A 22,492-nucleotide genomic window follows, 5' to 3' on the forward strand; every position below is an offset into this window, starting at 1 on the left:
GTACATGACTGTGGTGACTTCTGTAAGATAGACATCTTCCAGGGCATAGGAAAGAGACAGCCCTTGGTAAGAAACAAGTTGAACATCCCTTTCCTAGGCAGGGATTGGCTTCCATCTTGGCTCTTAAAAATGCTTCATCAGGGTTGCTCAGAGCCCAAGGTGGGCGGGGGGAAACCCTGAGGTACAATTCGTAGCATCCTTTTATTTATTCAAAGTAAAACATTAAAAAAAATCCTCCTAGCTAAGGAAGGCTTTTATCTTATCTTCTTTATTATATATTACTATTTAATATGAGCATTAATCCAGAACATCTTTCAACTGTCAAAATGTAGAAAGGATGGATTATTCATGTATGTTAAGAAACACAACTGTATACAAGGCTTGTACAAGACATGCAACTGTATACAATTTTGTCTGCTTTCTATCTTGCTGTGCAGGTATTGGGCTTGAAATTTTCTTTTTCACTCTAATTATTGGCTCTGGGTTTCAAGTAGCCCATGTGGTGAGAGGAGCTTGATGCAGGGTCCCTATTCTAATACAAATCCCAACCCACCTCAGAATCTCCCAGCTTTCCCATCGGAAGAAACAGCCTCTCACGTACAACAGTAATCACTCTTCCCTTGTCTGCTAAGAGGCTTATGTTCCAACCACGTTGATCATTTATTAGGATTTGGGGGTGGGTTCCAAGCAACATGATAATAAACTTTTTTTTTTTTTTTTTGAGACAGAGTCTCACTCTGTCACCCAGGCTGGAGTATAGTGGCACGATCTCGGCTCACTGCAACCTCTGCCTCCCGGGCTCAAGTGATTCTCCTGCCTCAGCCTCCTGAGTAGCTAAAACTACAGGCGCCCACCACCAACCCGGCTAATTTAGTAGAGACGGGGTTTTGCCATGTTGGCCAGAGTGGTCTCAAATTCCTGGCCTCAGGTGATCCGCCAACCTTGGCCTCCCAAAGTGCTGGGATTACAGGTGTCAGCCACCGTGCCTGGCCAATGATAGGCTTTTAATCTCAGTAATAGTCATACTTTTTCCAATATGCACCCATGACAACAAGAAAATCAATGAAAGACTTAATAAGCAAATAGAAAATGTGTTGGCCAATTGCTGTTGAGCTTTAAAACCAACTTGGAATCTTTCTTTCATGGTAAATCATTCTTTCTTTCATTAGGATTTGTACACCAAAAAGTTAATTTATATCCTCTAAAAAGGCATAGTAAAGATGATTTGATGAGAACATAGATCCAGAAATCTTAAGCCTAATGAAAATAACAATGTTCATGCATTTCCATTTTTTTTTTTTTTGATAGGGTTTTGCTCTATCACCCAGGCTGGAAGTGCAGTGGTGTGATCATGGCTCACTGCAGCCTCTAACTCCTGGGCTCAAGTGATCCTCCCACCTCAGCCTCCTGAGTAGCTGGGGCTACAGGCACATGCTACCATGCCTGGTTAATTTTTTAAATTTTAATAGCAACAAGGTCTCACTACATTGCCCAGGCTGGTCTCAAACTCCTGAGCTCAAGTGATCTGCCCTCCTTGGCCTCCCAAAGTGTTGGGATTACAGGCGTGAGCCACTGCGCTCAGCCTCCTTTTATGCTTACAAAGACAAAAATTAGCTGGGCATAGCGGCACACGCCTGTAATCCCAGCTACTCGGGAGACTGAGGCAGGAGAATCCCTTGAACCTGAGAGGTGGAGGTTTCAGTGAGATCATGCCACTGCACTCCAGCCGGGGGGACAGAGCGAGTACCTGTCTCAAAAAACAAAAAAGACACCCTTGAAGCCCAAATTGAGGTCATCAGTCACACTGAAAAATGTGACCATGTATTAATGTCAGCTACATGCTTTGCCTTGAGGAAAGAATGTTCAGAATTGTGCCTAATAGTATCAAGAATGCCACTAAACAAATAACCTTCAAATATAACTGTTTAACGATAATTTTTATGGTTAAACTCATAAACAGTTACAGACAATATAAAATGCTAAAATGAATTTCCCCACAAGAAATAAAGAAAAAGTAAGCTGAAGGAGAAAAACAGACTGTCTTTTTTTTGGTGGGGAGGGCATAGCCCATTAAGATGAAAATGTTAAATATATTAAAAGTGGTGTGTGTGTGTGTGTGTATCAGTAGGTATATATGTGTATATATATTTAAATATATCAACAGTGTATACAAAAATGTCCAGCTGAGCTGAAGATACATTAGCCAATTACCATTAACTACTTTATTCTATGTCTTCTCCATTATAAGTAGTCTTGCTGATAGTCTTTGATTTACACAGTGGCATTCTTGGGTACTATTAGGCACAGTTCTGAACATTCTTTCCTCAAGGCAAAGCATGTAGCCTACATTAATATATGGTCACGTTTTTCTATGTGACTGAAACCTCAGTTTGAACTTCAAGGGTATTATCTTTTTTTCTATGTCTTTCGGTTGGTGTCCTCCCTATAATATAGTAAGATTTGATGTTTTCCAGACATGATTTTGTTTAACATTTAAAAAGTAAACCTTCAGTATGTTCACAGAGCATAATCTCAAGACATGTAAACTGTACTGGGTGCCTTGTCAACGGGGCAGTGCTTCCCACGGAATTGCTCTGTGCCATGCTGTGAATGACATGGTGTCTCTAAACTACTGACTAGCACAAAACCCAAACTTTTTTTTTTTTTTTTTGAGACGGAGTCTCACTCTGTCGCCCAGGCTGGAGTGCAGTGGCGCGATCTCGGCTCACTGCAAGCTCTGCCTCCTGGGTTCACGCCATGCTCCTGCCTCAGCCTCCCAAGTAGCTGGGACTACAGGTGCCTGCCACCACGCCCAGCTAATTTTTTTTTTTTGTATTTTTAGTAGAGATGAGGTTTCACCATGTTAGCCAGGATGGTCTTGATCTCCTGACCTCGTGATCTGCCCGTCTCAGCCTCCCAAAGTGCTGGGATTACAGGCATGAGCCACCATGCCTGGCCAACCCAAACATTTTTAATGGGAAGTTTAAACCATGTCATTCTGAAATCAATTATTTAATTATTTTTGGAAATGTTCATTTCTTCCTACTTTATTCTCCAAATGTGTAAATTACTCTGAAGTCAAGAGACAGATGTACCAGTTTTTGTGTTGATTTTTACCTCTAAACAAAGGGTAAGGTTCAGACAGATAGGACAGAAGCCTGGAAAACTTAGGTTCCATGTGAAGGGACTTTTTCAAAGTTTTGCTGCTAACAAGCTGTGGAGGCAGGATAAATCCAGATCTTTGGCCTTTAACTCTAATGCCCTTTCCTCTAAGCTCTGCTGCCTGTCAACATGCAAGGATTTTAAGTTGAGAAAATCCAAACAATAAACTAGCTGCAGACCAAAGCAGAGGTTGAAGAAAAGCTCTGTGATAGGGCTGAACATAAGATAATGGAATGGCTAAGCAAAGCATATCTGATATCCTCACTGACACCGACATTGTCTATGCAAATAACTTCCAGTGCAAACAACATGTTGACACTGCTCACACTCGGGAATCTGCTATTATCTTGTCTGGAAATACCCTGAAAGCCAAGATGTTTTCTAATCCTTACAAAATGGAAAAACCTTAAAATAGGAGAAAATACAAGGAAGTTCTGGGATATAAAAGAAGTACAACTAGATGTATAAGCTGGGCAGAAACAATGGATTTTTTGCAGATGTGGTGAAGACATAAAGCAAAATAGATGTCTACTGGAATGTCATGAACTGGTAAGTTAAAAAGAAACATTCACTTTGTTTATGACCATTCACTAATTCATCCAACCAACAAATATTTATTTAATGTTTATTATGAGCCAGGCTCTGCTCTAGTGCAGGGATGAAAGGAATAGAAAATAATAGAAAAAGTACTTGTGCTCATAACGTCCACATCCTTTGTGGGACAGGAGAGGGAAGGGGAGAGACAAACAATAAATAAAACACTCTAGTAAATTACATGGCATATTAGAAGGTGATTAAGTACTATGGGGAAAGATGAAGCACAGATGAGAAAGAGAGGTAGAAAGTATCAGGAATGTTTCCTTAGGAAATTTTCTCTTAAAACTTGCTGAGAGTTCCCTCACAGATGATGGGTCCATACAAGCTTTTCGTAGAGAAGACTGACACCAACAATATGTCTTAGTAATTAATCCCCAATTTCAACAATTTAAATTGATAAGTCAAGTTCTTTAAGGGCTTCTTAGTTTTTTCACTGCAGGCTTATTGATATATTTTGATAATCCCTTGGGAGAAGGATAACGATGACTAATAAAAATTGCTAATGGAAAGAAGAGGCCCTGGGCTTGGGTAGGGGACAGAAAAAAGAAAGGGAGAATGTTGGTGTGCTGGGGTTAAGAAGTAAGGAGATGTGCAGCTCCAGAGCAGGGGCTTCCAAATATGTGTCTTTAGACAAAGTGCATCAGAGTCTTTTTGAAAAATCAAAAATACACATCACTGGGGCCAATTATGGGCAATTCTGATTCAATGAATCTAGGATGAAGCCTAGAAATAGGTATTTTTTAAACATTCCTAAGTGATTCCAATATGCAGAGAGATTTCAGAACCACTGCTCTGAAGGGAATTAAATCCTTTCAGAATCTTATGAAATGGCTAATTATGAGGACAAAATCAATTATCAGTAACTTTGGTCAGTCCTTGAGTGACCCTAGAAACAGATATCCTAAAAAAAAACGCACACAAAATCTTAACCCTATCATCTAGACAAGAATCTTACTTCCTACCCTCCTCTGTTTAGAAGAAAAACAAATGGAGGGGAAGTCTCAAAACATTGGAAAATTTGCCAACATTGCATAAGGAAAATCGTTTGAATGCAGGGTCATTCATAAACATGTGGCTTGCTTCTAAGCCACATTTTGGCAGGGGCACTGTCACTCAGGGCATTTGGCAGAGGGGCCAGTATCATATCACATGTATTGTTTTAGATGCCCAAAGAAGTCTTGTTTCCCAGAGCACAGAAGAAAGCTAACACTGAGTGCCCAATATGGACAAGCATCAAGTTAAAGGCTTTGCATACATAGTCGAATTTAATCCTCTGAGCAAATTTATAAAATAGCTATTAATATTCATATTTTCACATAAGGAATTGGGCAAATGGAGGTAAAGTAACAGTCATGTCTGCAAGGTCAATATAAAAAATACAATCAAACTGCCCACCTCTGAGATGAACCTAACCCTATTCCTAACTCTTTGTTAGGGGATACACTCATAGTTTGGAATCACAAGAGCAAGGTCCAAATCCTAGCTTGTTCCTGATTGCTTGAGTGACCCTGGGAGGTTCTATGATGACAACTACTATTTATGGAGCACTTAGCCATGCACCAGGCCTGTGCTATGTACTTTACATAAACTATCCTGCTTAATCATCATTACATGCCTATGAGGGAGATATTATTACTCCCATTTTATAGATTAAATTAAATGATTTGTTCGAAACCACATAGCTAGCATTCAAACCTAGGCCTATAAACCACAGAATTATAATTATTACACCTGGGCTCTTAATTGTTCTGTAATTGTCTCTTGGAGCTTTACTTTCTTGTGATTGTAAGGATTACATTAGGTAACATATAAAGTAATTTTTATAAAAGCATTAAAGTGCCTAAGGAAGAGACATTAAAAATATTTCTTAAAGTTGAAGTTAAGGGAATTTGATAACCTTGGACCAAATGAACAACTCTAAAATGGCAGTTCATGAGGCTAAAAGCTGTGAAATGACAGCAGGAACTGGCAATACTGAACAGATGTCACCATTCATAGCAGTTTTCAGAGCTCAGTACTCTGGAGAAGACACAACAAGGAAGGATAATCCTCATCTATTGCTGGGTTGACAAAGGAAATAAGATATTTATGTCACATGGGCCAAGAGTAACTTTAGGGTTTTTGCAACTACTTGGAACTACTGAGTGTAAAATTTTGAAATGGGTTTGTCTCCTATAAATGTGTTCCCTTTGTCTTCTTTTTAAACATTGTTTCTAAAATTATGGAAGTAATATAACATGGTTGGAGAACATTTGAAAAATCATGTGAAAAGTAAAATAGCTCTTACAACCTCCTCACCCAGAACTTAGATCTTTAGAAAGATTTCCTGAAGCCAAGGAGTAGAATTCTATCTAAGTGAGTAGTAAATATAAGCTGTTGTAATGTACATTTTCCCAAGTACAACATATTCTTTCTATAGAATGTCTTGACAAGTTTCTTCAAGCTGAATTCACTTCTTGGAATTTGCTACATCGTTATTATTTCTGCCTGGCCTATTTGTCTTTATTTTCCTAACTTACACACTATAAACCAGTGTGTGTAAGAAGAATGGATTCTTATATTAATGGCTTTTAACAGTGGGAATTATAGTATTAGCCCAACATCATGACTTAACTAAAAGCAGTATCTTTTCATCAAACACCTAAGAATTTCCATGCGTTCTATTGTTTTTGGTGGTACTGCAGTGGCCTGGAATTCCAAGTTGTCAACCCAACTAAATGAAAATCCTTTTGAATGGCTGGGCTTTTTACCCTCTTGGTTAAACATGGGAGACAGGCATGTTTATAGCTTCATATTTTCTTTTACATGCTCAATACATTATTTTCTGAAGTTTCCAGATTAGTCCTTTTTACTATAATCAATTTATGTGCACCATTTCATTTGGTTTTAATTTTATTATTTACAAGATACTCAAAATGGAAAAGTTATGGTTAATGTTACTTTGTGTATAGTGAATAAACTGTTACTCTGAGGGCAAGGAAAGCTAAAATTACAGTTCTCAGCCTTACAGCTCATACTTTAAAAAGTCATTTTGGAAAAATGAGAATAAATTCTATCTGATATTTTGAAGCTGAGCTTTAACAGCCATTAAAAATCTTGACAATAATATGTAATTTGTATGAACATATATTATAAATGGATATATCTGTATATGCCCAATGAAATACCTGATACATAACTGGCATTTAACGAATAATAGCCACTATCATCACATAGGGTCATCACTCATATGCTCTATTATATACACGCAGCAAGGTCCGCTATTCAAACCTACTATGAAAACCCCAGCAGAGGTTTGTGATCTTAGTTTATCTTATCCCTCTCTCCTGCTGGGAGGATAATACATGACCATTTCCTCTGCTAGGAACATCAGAAAATCTGGTTGAGTGTTTAAAATATTTAGGTAAATGTATACGTGAGAAGATAGTCTCATTAAAAAAAAATGGTTTTGTTACTGTTACGATTCTGGACACAAATGCAAGCAAATATTGCAATTTGACTGCTATGCATAATCGAACCACAACCCCTCCACTTCTCTGTGGAACTAAGCTTCTTTCTATCAAGTTATAAAAACAAAACAAATTCCAGTGTTAAAGTAAGTTTGTCTGATTCCTACCCCAAACCAGAATTTTATCAGCTCAGTGCTTACACTTCAGAATCAAATCCAAGTTTCAGCCAGTGTGGAAGAATGAAAAAACTCTGAAAGTTGCAATTAGAAAAGCTAGATTCATGTCTTCTTTTCTGCTTCCTACTATGTGACCTTGGTCAGTTACTCAGTCTCCTTTAGTTCTTATTTCCTGATTGTCAAATGGGATAATACCACTACTTACCTCATAGGATTGTGATGCAATTTAAATGAAATAATGTACCTAAAATCATTCTGCCAATGCTAAAGTACTATGCTAAGAATTGTGAACAGGCAATTATAAATTTCAGTATTGTATTTTTGTTCCCAGTATAAAAGTGTGTGTGTGTGTGTGTGTGTGTGTGTGTGTGTGTGTGTGTGTGGTGTGTGTGTGTGTGTGTGTGTGTGTGTGTGTGTGTGTGTGTGTGGCTTTTGAATCCCATGGCAGCTGTCAATCCAGAATTCTGCAGCTGAGATAAAATAGATCACTGTTACAATCAGGCAGATCATATTTATATGACTTTCCCTTCTCTTCAATTTGAATGGTTACTGGCAGTGTGATATGGGAAACAAAATAGTGTCTGACCTGCTCTCTGGGCTAAAGCCTTGGTTTATAACCTACAGAGAATGAAGAGGAACATCCTCTTTCTGGCCCAGCAAAGGAACAAAACACCATTACTTGTTCTGGTACTTTAAAGGCTGTGCCATCATATCTGGAGCTGGAAGCAACTGGATTTTCATGTTAAGTTACTTAAGATAACAATAAAGATAAATAAATACTGTATTCACAACAGAGAGAAGATTCCTTCCAGACTGGGATTGGTAGAGTATGGTCCTAGGTTTCAGATACTTCTGAGCCTAGTTCCTGGCTCTCAGTCTCAGTGGGCCAAAGATCACACAAGCCACCTTCCAGTCAGCTGTGTTTAAACAGCTGCGTTGTGAGCATGGCTGTGCACAGGCAACTGTACTATAGAAAGCTCAGCAAGGCGTAAGCTTACAGCAAAATTTTCAGAACACATTAAGCATATGGTTGACAGCAAAGCAAGGTTTTTAAAAAAACTCAAACTAAACTATTAACATAATAACATGGAAATAAATCTATTTACTTATAGCCAATTGATATTTGACAAAGGTGTGAAGAACACACAATGGAAAAAGGACAGTCTTTTCAATGCTGGGAAAACTGGATATCCACATGCAGACATGCAGAGAGTAAAACTAGACACCCTATCTCTAATCAGATACAAAAATCAAATCAAAATGGACTAAAGGCTTAAATGTAAGTCCTGAAACTATAGAACTACTGGAAGAAAACAAGAGGAAAAGCTCCATGATATTGGTCAGGAAAATGCTTTCCTGGATATAGCCTCAAAAGCACAGGCAACAAAAACAAAAATAGACAAATGGGATTACATCAAAGCTTCTGCACTGCAAAGGACACAATTAACAGAGTGATGAGACAACCTGCAGAATGGGAGAAAACATTTGCAAACTATCCATCTGATAAGAAGGAGTTACTATACGAAATATATAAGGAACTCCAAAACAACTCAATAGCAAGAAAATAAAGTGACTAAAAAAATAGGTTAAAGACCTGAATTGACATTTCTCAAAGGAAAACATTAAAATGGCTAACGGGTACATGAAAAAATTCTCAAAATCAATAATCATCAGGAAAATACAAATCAAAACCACAATGAAATATCACTTCACTCCTGTCAGAATGGCTGTTACCAAAACGACAAGACAAGTGTTGGCAAGGATTGGAGAAAGAAAACTCTTATATACTATTGGGTCGGAAAGTAAATTAGTACAGCCATTATGAAAAATAGTATGGATGTTCCTCAAAAAATTACAAAAAGAACTACCATATGATCCAACAATCCCACTGCTGGGTATGTATCCAAAGGAAATGAAACCAGTATGTCAAAGAGATATCTGCACTCCATGTTTACTGAAGCACTCATAATAGCTAAGATATGGAATCAACCTAAGTGTCCATAAATGGATGAATGGATAATTAAAATGTGGTATATATACACAGTGAATACTATTCAGCCATAAAAAAGAATGAAATCCTGTCATTTGTGGCAACATAGATGAACCTGAAGGATATTATGTCAAGTGAAATAAGCCAGGCACAAAAAACAAATACTGAACTGGTTGACTTGGCCTCAATTGCTTTCCAACAAGCAATCTCACTTGTATGTGGGATCTAAAAACATTGATCTCACAGAAGCAGCGAGTACGATAGTGATTACTAGAGGCTAGGAAGAGTGGGAGGTGGGGACATGGGGAGAGAGGGGTCATTGGGTACAAAGTTACAGTTAGATAGGAGGAATAAGTTCTGATGTTCTATTGTGCAGTAGGGTGACTATGGTTAACAATATTGCATTGTATTAGGTTGGTGCAAAAGTAATTGCAGTTTTTGCCATTACTTTTAATAGAAAAAAACTGCAATTACTTTTGCACTAACCTAATGTATTTCAAAATAACTAGAAGAGAGGATTTTGAATGTTCTCAGCATAAAGAAATGATAAATCTATGAGGCGATGGATGTGCTAGATTCTCTGATTTGATCATTACACAATATATACATGTATTGAAACACCACCATGTACCTCATAAATATGTATAATTATGATGTGTCAATTAATAAAAATAAACTATTTTTTAAAAGCCCCCAAATAATTTATCAAGTCCCTCAAGTATGTACTCAAGTATTTCCCAAATCCTGTCAAGAAAAAAGAAGCTTCACAAAATCAATACCTCTCCCCACCAGTAACTCAAAAAGAAACAAAACAAAACAAAACAAAAACCTTTGACGCTTTTGTGTTGTCATTAAAAACTCATCTTTCTTAAAAAAAAAAAAAAAAAAGGCTAAAAAAGTGAACAGTACATCCTAGAAACAGGCTAATTCCAGTTCCAGTTCTGAAAATTCACTAGTTGGGCATGATTTGGTGAAATCTCCCTTTCTTTCTTCACATCTTACACACAGACACACAAAGGCACAGGGAGAGCACCAGCTGTAACTGTTTGTAGAAGTCACAGAAGAACAGAAAGAAGTGACCTCAGTAATCTTTTACTTCAGGGACTGAGAATCTAATCCTGCTACTGTAGGCCTGGTGTGCCTCTGTTTATCAGGGTCCAACAATCACTGTGTCACCATATGACTGAAAAATACAAACTCCACCAATATTTTTAAAGGTGACAAGATTTCTGTTGCATTGAGCAATCTCAGAAGATACTATCTTTATTTTAATATAAAATGTATCAGATCTACACGTCTGAATAGAAAAAGACACCAACATATCAAGGATATACAGCTGTAATAGGCCTTCTTTCCCAGTCAAATTTGAAATAAAAGACCTGAAGATCCAAAGCTACATTAATGCAAATTCTGCCTGTTGCAAGTATACTTTTTGATTAAATTGGCATACATCAAGTACAATTAGAAAGGCTATTTATAATGAAGAAATACATAATTCTGCATCTTAATGTAGATGACAATTACAGCTGATGGTTGCTAATTATCATTACTTCTTTTGCTTTGAGTGTTAGATATTTCCTGTATGATCTTTATTGTTGACAATGGACATACCTAATTCTGGAAGGCACAAAATGGTTAATTATCAGTTCTATCTGTGCTCATAACACATTCATTTGAGAAGCAAATGGTAACTTGCCCAGCTCTGGCTTCATACTGGAGACTACAGGATCAAGTAGACTTGGTAAACTCTGACTCATTCATTTGGTAGGAAAGGTATTTATTTAAGTTTCTTTTAGAGCCAAGGCTCACCTACCTCGAGGTGTTCAGAATGACAGGGAGAAAGCCCCTCAACTCCTCTTTCCAGGTGGAGTGGTCTGTGGGGCATTACTTGTTCCATTCAAGCAGAAATGAATGGTACATTTAATTCAGCTTCACCACCCTCTTGTGCCAAGACGACCACTGTGCTTATTCTCTTAGGCAGCTTAGGGGTGTGTGATCAGTGTGGAGAGCCAGAAGTGAAATGGAGAGAAAGAAACACTGCAGCTTTCAGCACAGAAAACTATAATGCCCCCTTTGCTTATGCTGTAAATTACATATTTATTTTGTTAGCATGAGATAGATGAATATTTCTACATACAAAGGTACCCAGCTAAAATCAGGATAAGTGATATTAATGTCTTATGGTCAGTATTATTGAACCTTAAAAGCAATAAACTTTATGAGTCAATAAATATTACATTTGCAACATAGTTAACATTCCTTTACTGTCTCTAGCACTTATTACACATTGTAACTGCAAGTCTACAATACATTATTCATATTTGGGGTGTCACCAAGTGATGGATTGCTGTAGGAGAGGCTGTCTTTTAAATAAATCAACAAATAAAAATGCAAATGTTAACATTTTCAGCCACAATTTTTTCCATCTTGAATGGGGAATGAAAATTTTACATAATATTGACAGCCAGCAGTGAGAACAATTAACAACCAACACTGTGAATGAGAAAGATGACTCTGCCACACCTGTTTTGTTCACCTGCACATGGAATGAAATGGAACTCTTCTAGGTATTTTCAGAGAACAAAGGAAAACCTGTCTCCCACTGGCATCTGTCTCACCCCCATCCTTGTTTGCAGGTCTTGAAAATTCTTGGAATTTAAGTTGGACAGGGGAAGAGCTTTTACTCTTGTTCCCTTTGGTACTTTCAAAGGTTTGTTGAGATAGAGAACAATAGGCTCTTCTCTTACATTAAGAGTTTGCATGTGACTGATAATGTAGTCTATTTTAAAAAATGCCTTTTCTACACTTTGAAATAAAAACAATTCAAATAATCCTGATTCTGAAATCTGGAAAGCCACCACTATGACTTCTTGGTAACTGATTTTCATAGTACTGATTTTTTTTTTTTAACTCTGCACTTCGTATAAGAGACCTATATGATGTCGTCATGCATTTCTAAGGATAAAATATGGTGTGCTACATGTTGTTTTATTAAGCCAAATGCTCATTACATAGGAAGCTTCTGAGAATCTATATTTAGCTGATCTGCAGTATTAAGGACAAATAGATAATATTTTTTTAAAGTCTGTAAATATGACTCTTCACAGCAGTTTTAACCTGGGCTTATAAAACTCTACAATGTTGATATGATCCATTCAAAAAATATGTGCTGAGGATGTTTTATAAAACTCTTACTGGAGAAACATTTTATTCCATTTTTTCATACGTCCCTCTAAACTGAAATGCAACCATCAAAAACAATATATTAAAGTGGTGTTAAAGATCTCATTTTAATCTTTAACAATAGGAAAATTCACTACGATTGAAAATCCAGATAATCTTCCTTCTTTACCTCTAATTCCTCCAAATGAATCCTTCAAGGTGAGCTAGGATGGAAACCCTCTGAGCACAAGCTTTCAGCCACAACGTTAAGTGATCCAAAGAGGAAGCCCCATCAACATTTCAGAATCACAACTTATTGTGGATCTCTGGAAGAATGCCAACAATAGTAGCGTTAAAAATAAAAGAAAGTGGCCGGGCATGGTGGCTCACACCTGTAATTCCAGCACTTTGGGAGGCCACGGCAGGCAGATCATGAGGGCAAGAGATCGAGACCATCCTGGCAAACATGGTAAAAGCCTGACCCTATTAAAAATACCAAAAAAGCAGATCACAAGGTCAGGAGATCAAGACCATCCTGGCTAACACGGTGAAACCCTGTCTCTACTAAAAATACAAAAAATTAGCCGAGTGTGGTGGCGGGCGCCTGTAGTCCCAGCTACTCGGAGAGGCTGAGGCAGGAGAATGGCGTGAACCCGGGAGGTGGAGCTTGCAGTGAGCCGAGATCGCGCCACTGAACTCCAGCCTGGGTGACAGAGCGAGACTCTGTCTAAAAAAATAAAATTAAAATAAAATAAAATAAAATAAAAAAAATACAAAAAAAAAATTAGCTGGGTGTGGTGGTGGGCACCTGTAGTCCCAGCTACTTGGGAGGCTGAGGCAGAAGAATTGCTTGAACTCGGGAGGTGGAGGTTGCAGTGAGCTGAGATCGCACCACTGTACTCCAGCCTGACGACAGAGCGAGACTCTGTCTCAAAAAAAAAAAAAAAAAAAAGAGAGAGAAGAAAGCAGCAACAGTGAAAGGATGTGGCAAACAGTTAAATTCTCTTTTTGATTGTGTGTGGCCTCCAAAATAGAGAGGTTGTCATTGTTAACTATTACAATATTTAAGATTATGAGGTTTGGAGTCTGAAATGCTGGCTTTGCCTGTTGTTAGCTATGTGACCTTAGACTGTTCTTCAATATCTCTGAACCTTAGTTTCCTAATTTAAAAAATGGGGATAATAGTACCACCTCATAAGGTTGTGAAGATTAAATTAGACAATGCATATAAAGGGCTTGGCAAGGTGCTAGGGACATGGCAGATACTTAATAGATGGTAGCTATTGTTATTATCTTTTGTGTTGGAGTCATTTCTCAAAAGTTCTTTAAGATGCTTGCCTTTCCAGCTCCAGAATTAAAGGAATGACAAAAAGAGCCAAAATAGGATGAACACACTGTTTCCTGGGTTTGGCTTCTGTGGAACAGCATATCTATAGGCACTGGACTGGAATACAACTTTTTAGAGGAGGAAGAAATAATCTTTCTCTTCCCTTTGAAATTACCTCAAACCAAAATAATAAATTTTAGAGTACATCTTTAAAATCACCAGACTTGAGACTTATAATTTGGGCATTTCTACTTTGCAAAGCCAATGGACTTCAAATTAACTACAAATTAAGTCTTAACATTTATATTCAATTCATCGGATAAGCTGCTATGAATTTAAGTGCTCAAAACCAATCATATCCCTGAGGAAACATAAACCAAGCCCTTTTGGTACTGATGTTTATATATTCAGCCTTAATTGCATAATGTGGGAGTTGGTTTATTAGACATGGGAAATTTAAAATAAGATATTTCTTTTCCTGACTCCAGAAAAGGCTGATCAAATGCTTAACCCCTCAAATGTGTCTGGTATAAGTAAATGTAAATGTTGGTATTCCTTTAACTAGTACAAAAGCCACTATAATGTTCAATATCAATGATTTCAGCTAGTTAAACTTATAGTCTAAAGGTATAACTTTTCTGTGATAAATTGGGAAAGTCCTGCTGCTAAACAGACTTTCTGGTGAAGGATAGGTTTAGCTTTAGGTTTCTATGGAAGCCCTTACCCATTACCAAGATCAACTAAGAAAGTGCATGTATAAAGAAAAGGACTCCATGTGGTTCAAACTGGTCAAATCTAGATGCTTCAAAAGAAGGAACTCTCTTGAGAAAGAATCACTAAGAGTTCTCAAGATTTTTCCATTCCTTATTAAATAAACTTCAAAAAAATGCTCTCATAGGGAGAATATTAAAAACTAAAGAATCTCTGAAGCTTACCGGGAGGTGGTGTGCTGTAATGATGGTGAGGCTGTGGTGACAAAATCCTTTAGGCTTCCTGTTGGCATAGGAGATGTAGACGCATCTTTTCTAACTCCTGTCATTGTCCCTATACGAACAATAAAGAAAATAATTTGGGCATTCAATAAAAGAAAATGGAAAAGTTCATTCTTAGTAAATTTATAAGACATTATAGGAATGTCCAAGCTTCAAAGGTAAGCCACTTGTTTCCCTGAAATGTAACAATGGCATATGAAAAACTCACTTCAGTTTTGTAAACATGGGAAATCTATAATGTACTTTAAGAAAATACATTTGTGCAGTGACAGAGTAACTAGAGATTTTGTTTTTAAACCTGATTGCCTAGCAAACCCCTGCTGATCTCGGTTTACTGTGAAAATGCCCAAGGAAGTGGGATGTTTTATTTTGCTCCCTTTAACTTTCATAAGAAAGATTCTAGCACTTCGTAACTCTAAACCCTCCAAATTAAATTGATCCTCTTTAAAACACTTTCAAGATATATGTAACTCTTGAAAGTTTCTTTTAGAGAACTCAACATTGGCTAAAACACATGTCTTAATTGGAAGATATGCTCAACTAATATTCATTCGAGTGCCATGGGAAAGTTCCTAAGCAATAGTTTATCCTCCCAGGAACTGCCTGACTTGGCCTCAATTCCTTTCCAACAAGCAGTGTTTAGTTTGTAATTACTTTTCTCTTCTAGAGTGCTAAATAAAAAGATGGTACGGACAGAAATATTGTTTTTATTTTATTTTTCAGTTATTATTAGTTTCTAAACAACATAAAATATCGCTATATTTATCTTGGAAGACTGTAAGAATCACATGCAGTTTTTCTTCTGGTTCTTTGAAAACTGTTATCCGGGATGCATGAAGTTATTTGGGAAGATCCACTCTTTGATGAAAAGGAGAGTATTCAAATAACAAAAAGCTTTGGAGTGCTGGGAATACCAGACCCTAAAATGCCAGGAGTGCAGTATGCTAACTTTGGGAATGGCAACAGGTTGCATGCAACCTGAAATCATCAGGCATAGAGAAGGCTAGAGTCTTACAGCTATAGCAATTAGCATCTAAATGATCACCATTATCCTTGGCTTCAAAACCTATACTCTTTATGTCAACTATTCTGTACTCTGTTTGTTTGTTGGTTGAGACAGGGTCTCGCTCTATCACTAGGCTGGAGTGTAGTGGTGCAATCCCAGCTCACTGCAACCTCGACCTCCTAGGCCCAAGTGATCCTCTTGCCTCAGCCTCTTGAGTATCTGGGACTACAAATGTGTGCCACTATGCCAGGCTAATTCTTTATTTTTATTTTTGTAGAGATGGGGTCCCACTAATCTATTATGTGTAGATATAAAAGACCAGCCTCTAAATGCACAATTCATTCTTCTTTATATATAGAAATCTGTGGTACCCTCAACCCAAACAAGTACATATTAATACTGGCCAGTGCCAGGTTTAAGCTCAGGCTTAGTTTATAGGGAGAGGAAGGAAGGTATGAGAGTAAGGACACAAGACACTCTTGACAATCACATAAAGAGACATAGAGGATGGGCTCAGTGGCTCACACCTGTAATCCGAGCACTTTGGGAGGCTAAGGCAGGAGGATCAGGCCAGGAGTTGGAGACCAGCCTGGGCAATATAGCAAGATCCTGTTTCTACAAAAAATAAAATTAGCCAGGTGTGGTGGCATGTGCCTGCAGTCCTAGTCCCAGCTACTCAGGAGGTTGAGGCAGGAGGATCCCTTGAGCCCAGGAGGTTGAGGCTGCAGTGAGCTATGGTCATGCTACTGCACTCTAGCCTGGGCAACAGAGCAAGACTCTGTCTCAAGAAAAAACCAAAACCAAAACCACAGATAACACAAGGCAGTATAAGGTAGTGACTGCTAAAACATACAATATGCTTAGTGTATATGTAAGTTTTATCGAGGTATAATTTGAGTATCATAAAATTTACTCATTTTAACTGTAGAGTTTGATAAATAGTAACTTTATATAGCTATGAAAGCATGGCTACAAGCCAGTTTTTATTTTAAATTTGCATGGTACTTAGATATTTCTTTTTAAAATCCAGTTTTAGAATATTTCCTTGTTCCAGAAGGTTCCCTCTTGCACATTTGTAGGTAATACCTGCTCCCGGTCTTAGTCTGGTCCTAGCCCCCTCTCTATCTCTATTGTTTTACCCTTTTTAGAAATTATTTTCTATTTTCATAAAAACTCTTTGCGACAATATTTTTATAACAAATTTGCAGATAAGGAAAATAAGCCATAAAGAGCCTATGTGACCTGCCCAAGGTCACCGAGCTATAAGTGATGGAGCTAGTATCTATGTCCAAGATAACCTGAGAGCTTTGGCCATTATGCTATGCTGCTGTAATAAGTACTATGAAAAGTCTGAGGAATTAAGAAAGGGGAGAATTCACATTTGGCTCTAGGATTTGGGGAACATTTGATGCAGGAGGTAGGATTCTTTGTTAGGAAACAATGATGAGCATGAAATGGGAGACAGAGACTTACATTAGCAAAAGCATTAAATTGAAAACCTCAAGGCTAAATATTTCATTTAGTCAGGAAATATTTATTGAACATCACTATGTCCTTGAACCCTGCTAATCACTTTAAAGGTATTATCTCATTAATCCTTACAACAGTCTTTAAATTATATTATTGTACTTATTTTATAGATAAGGAAGTGGAAATTGTAAAAAGATCAAGCAGCATGTCCAATATCACCCAGCTGGTAAGAGCAAAGCTGGATTTTGAATGCAATCAAGGTCTGTTTGGCTCTGTATGGCAAACTTGTAAGCATTATTTTAGAGGGACTCAAAAATAAAACAGTAACAACAATGATAAAAATAATACCAAACTGGTCTTTGGAGAGATTAATTTTGAGGCAGAATTTAGAATAGAGTGGAACAGATAGAATAAAGGCAGGCAAAGCAGTTCACTACTAATACAATTGTCTGGGTAGAATCTGGGTGATGTAAGAGGAAATTAAGACGGACAAATAGGAGCAGAAACAACTGAAAGGGATTTGTGAGTAAGGTGAAAGGGAAGAAGAAATGCTTGGTAGTGACAGAATATAAATATATTTTCGGTCACTGTCATAGAATACCTGGGGACAATTTAAAGAAGGAATTTTAACAGATGGTCCAGGGATTTTTATAATTGAAGAATGTACTTCAGGAATGTATAAATACCTCATAATTGTAAGGCACAACAATGTATATATGTGTGCTCATTTATTTTTCTGAAGAAAGAAACCATATCTTTTACCAAATTCTGAAAGGGTATGGGACCCTGAAAAGGATAAGAATGAATGCCGTAAAGCACAGACCAAATTTAACTGTTCTTTTTTCTTAATTCTCTAAGCTTTATTCCTTATTGCATTTCCAGAAAGCTATACATCAGCTTTTAATTGTATTTGTTCCCTTTATAAATTTTATTTAATATTAAGTATACCAACAATTACAGTTATGCATATTCATGGAACTCTATATTCCTGTATATTTAAACACACACACACACAAATACAGACACACACACACAATAACAACATATGCTTAAAAAAAAATAAAAATGCTGGCAGAGTGCGGTGGCTCAGGCCTGTAATCCCAGCACTTTGGGAGGCCGAGGCGGGTGAACAATGAGGTCAAGTGTTCGAGACCAGCCTGGCCAACATAGTGAAACCCCATCTCTACTAAAAATACAAAAAATTAGCTGAGCCTGGTGGTGGGCACCTGTAATCCCAGTTACTCAGGAGTCTGAGGCTGAAGAGTTGCTTGAACCCAGGAGGCAGAGGCTGCAGTGAGCCGAGATCGTGCCACTGCACTCCAGCCTGGGTGACAGTGCCAGACTCTGTCTCAAAAAAAAAAAAATAAATAAAAAAATAAAAAAAAAAATAAATAAATAAAATGCTGGTAAGAATATTACTAGGCTAATTGATTCCATACATAAATGTGTATGTTTATATACATGTAATATATGTGAATGCATTTACATAAACACACACATATATTTTCACATGCACAGATGGAATTGATTATAATGGATCATGTCCTATTTAGATGTAACTGGGTATATTTCATGGCAATTTTTTTTTTTCTTAGAGCTCAATGTTTAAGAAAACTCTGTTTCTGGGCCCTTTGTTTTATTTTATATTTTTTAAATGGCTGAGCCATATTATCTATTCAGTTTAAAGAATAAATTATACAGACAAAACCAGTGTCACCCATTCCCAGCTCAAGAAAGCAAGCCCTGGCAGCACTACCACCCAGATACAATACCAATATCCATCCCCAGTCACAACTCCTTCTTGCCTCCAGGGGCCCCAACTATTCTAATAATTATTTGCTTCTATTCTTTATAGTTCTACCATTTATGTGTTTGGTTAAACATGTCATTTAGTTTTGTTGCTTTTGAACTTTAGAAACATATTATGTATATTATTTTTGAGACTTCTTTTGCTTAAATTGTCTGCAAAATTTACCTATGCTGATAATTTTTATGTACTGCAGTTTCTTTGTTTTCTTTGCTAAGTACTATTCCATTGTATGCATTTATGACTTTTTATCCATTCTGCTATTGAGGGACATTGGAGTATTTCTGGTCTGGGGCTATTATGAAGAATGCTGCTGTGGCAGATGCTGTGAGTTATGCACCAAAATGTACTCCTTCTTTCTTCCTAGGTACACAGCTAGATTATATTCCCTAATCCTCCTTGTAATTACGTGTGGTCAGGTGGAAAGCCAGTGGACATTATATGTGCCACTTCTGTTCTGTCCTATAACAACTTTTCAAATGTACTCTTCCAATACCTCTCCTTGTCTTTGGTGACCTACTATGGCAGAGTCAACAAACAATTTCCTATAAAGTTGGGCAGACAGCATGAAAGAATGTTGGATTTTGTCAAATGCTTTTTCTGTGTAAACTGAGATGATCATGTGGTTATTCCTTCATTCTATTAATGTGTATTACATTGATTGATTTTTGTATGTTGAACTGCCTTTGTATTCCTGGGCTAAATCTCACTTGTTATGATGTATAATCCTTTTAATATGCTGTATTCAGCTTGCTAGTATTTTGTTAAGCATATTTTCACCCACACTCATAAAGAATACTGGTCTATAGTTTGCTTTTCTTGTGACATCTGTCTCTGGCTTTGATATCAGGGAGGGGGGCAGGGAAGTGCAGGGATGAAAACGGCAGTGTCCCTGGTGAGGATTCCACCATCGGGCCTGTGCCCACGGACCAAGGTGAGGACAAGCACTCTTGCCTGGCACCCAAATGTTGCATTTTCCAAGACCACCCTGGCCTGCCACCCACACATCCTGTGCCCATAAAAACCCTGAGACCCTAGCGGGAAGGGACAGAAGCTGATGGATATCAAGAGGAACACACCGGCAGAAGAGCACACAAGCAGCTGGATGTTGAGAGGAGCAGAAGAACACACCAACAGGCACCAGCGGACACTGGCAGGCCATTGACCGGTGGAACGATGCAGACAGCGAGGAGAATTTGGCCAAAGCGGTTGGAAAAGAGTCCAGCCGCTAAGCAGCCCAACTCCAGGGTAAAACTACCTTCCCACTCCATCCCCCTTCTGACTCCCCGTCCATCGGCTGAGAGCTACTCCCACTATTAAATAAAACCTTGCATTCATTCTCCAAGCCCACGTGTGATCCAGTTTTTCCAGTACACTAAGGCAAGAACCCGAGATACAGAAAGCCCTCTGTCCTTGCGACAGGTAGAGGGTCTAATTGAGCTGGTTAACACAAGCCACCTATAGACGGTAAAACTAAAAGGGCACACGGCAGCAAATGCCCACTGGCGCTTCAGGAGCTGTAAACATCTACCCCTAGACACTGCCCTGTGGTCGGAGCCCCACAACCTGCCCGTCTGCATGCTCCCCCTAGAGGTTTGAGCAGCAGGGCACTGAAGAAGCGAGCCACTCCCCCATTGCACACCCTGCAAAGGAGATAGGGGAACTTATCCCATTTCATTAGGATGTATTCTTTCCTCTTACATTTTTTGGAAGAGTCTGAGAAGAATTTGTGTTAATTCTTTAAATATTTGGTAAAATTCATCAGTGAAGCCATCTGGTCCTGGGCTTGTTTTGTTGGGAGGTTTTGATTACTGATTCAATCTTTTTACTTGTTATATAGGTCTATTCAGATCTTCTATTTATTCTAGATTATTTGACTTTTTGGTGTGTCTATTGTTTGCCTCATTGTTATTTATTTTTTTAAACCCCAGGTGCCAGTGGTGTGTTCATCTGATTTTCAGTGTTTTCAAGGAATGTCCTATATGTAGCCACTCTCTGCCCAGAGAAAGTTTAGTCAAACAAAACAAAGGCAGGCTCCATGTGTCAGCCCTTTAGGGAATCCACAGACAGGTTAAAATAGAGAAACAATCCCTTGAGAACACGGTCTGCTTTGCTTCCTCAGAGGGCAGATACTAAAACCTGGAACTCAGGCTGCCACGCTGGGAAGAGGGGAGGGCAGGGGCACCCAATCTTTTGGCTTCCCTAGGACACCTTGGGAGAACTGTCTTGGACTACATATAAAATACACTAATGATAGCTGATGAGCTTTAAAAAATCGCAAAAAAACAAAATCTCATAATGTTTTAAGAAAGTTTACAAATTTGTGTTGGGCTGCATTCAAAACTGTCCTGGGCCACATATGGCCCACGGGCTGCGGGTTGGGCAAGCTTGGGGTAGGGCAAGACTAAGTTAACACTAAAGTCCTCCTACAATGCTTCAGTAGCCTTTCTCCTGGCTAAGAATTGGTTTTGTTTCTGTAAATCTTTCACTATCCTCCAGAGTTCTGATAAGGCAGCTTCTGACAGTTTTTGCAAGATTTTTCAGTGTTTCTTGGGAGAGATGAAGCCCCGAAGGTACCTATCACACCATTTCCACTGATGTTTCCTGATGCATTTATGACACTAGAATAACTCTGTTACCCAAAGCTGACAAGGTCATTACCAAAAAAAAAAAAAAAAATTACCACCCCAATATCTCCCAATCAGTGTAATCATTAAACTACCTTCTGAGAAGAAAAAACATAACATGATCGTAAGTACAGAAAAAAAGATTTGATGAAATTCAACACCCCTTTATGACAAAGACTTTCAGCAAACTAGGAGGAAACTTTCTCAGCCCGATAAAGAGCGTTTTCAAAAAGCCTCCAGCTGCTCTGGCGTGGTGGCTACCTGAGGTCAGGAGTTTGAGACTAGCCTAGCCAACATGGTGAAACCCTGTTGCTACTAAAAATACAAAAAATTAGCCGGGCATGGTGGTGAGCGCCTGTGGTCCCAGCTACTCAGGAGCCTGAGGCAGGAGAATCGCTTGAACCCGGCGGAGGTTGTGGTGAGCCGAGATCGTGCCATTGCACTCCACCCTGGGAAACGAGCAAAAACTCCGTCTAAAAAAAAAAAAAAAAAAAAAAAAAAAAAAAAAAAAAAAAATTAGCCGGCGTGGTGGCGCACACCTGTAATCCCAGCTACTCAGGAGGCTGAGGTGGGAGAACTGCTTAAGCCCAGGAGGTGGAGGCTGCAGTGAACCAATATAGCACCATTGCACTCCAGTCTGGGCAACAAGGGCAAGACTGCTTCTCAAAAAAAAAATATATAAATAAAATAAAAATAAAATAAAATAAAATACTAAAATAAAAAAACC

The 22,492-nt window shown here is 38.2% G+C and overlaps 1 protein-coding gene across 6 annotated transcripts in view; it reads right to left on the reverse strand.

Moving 5' to 3' along the window:
• Positions 1–22,492, reverse strand: part of KIAA1328 (KIAA1328 ortholog) — a 369,561-nt gene that overhangs the window by 34,438 nt on the left and 312,631 nt on the right. For 5 of the 6 annotated variants that reach the window (XR_009213485.1, XR_009213486.1, XM_032152478.2 and 2 more), the window contains one exon: positions 14,799–14,907. Coding sequence is in view for 4 of the 6 variants with exons in the window: in XM_032152478.2 (XP_032008369.1) it covers positions 14,799–14,907 (109 nt within the window). In the remaining 2 variants the exon portion in view is untranslated. Of the gene's footprint in view, positions 1–11,334; positions 11,412–14,798; positions 14,908–22,492 lie in introns of those variants that run through there. The other variant, XM_058438432.1, reaches the window with a different exon arrangement.

This window comes from Hylobates moloch, unplaced genomic scaffold, assembly GCF_009828535.3.
Source record: "Hylobates moloch isolate HMO894 unplaced genomic scaffold, HMol_V3 SCAFFOLD_5, whole genome shotgun sequence".
Lineage (NCBI taxonomy): Eukaryota > Metazoa > Chordata > Mammalia > Primates > Hylobatidae > Hylobates > Hylobates moloch.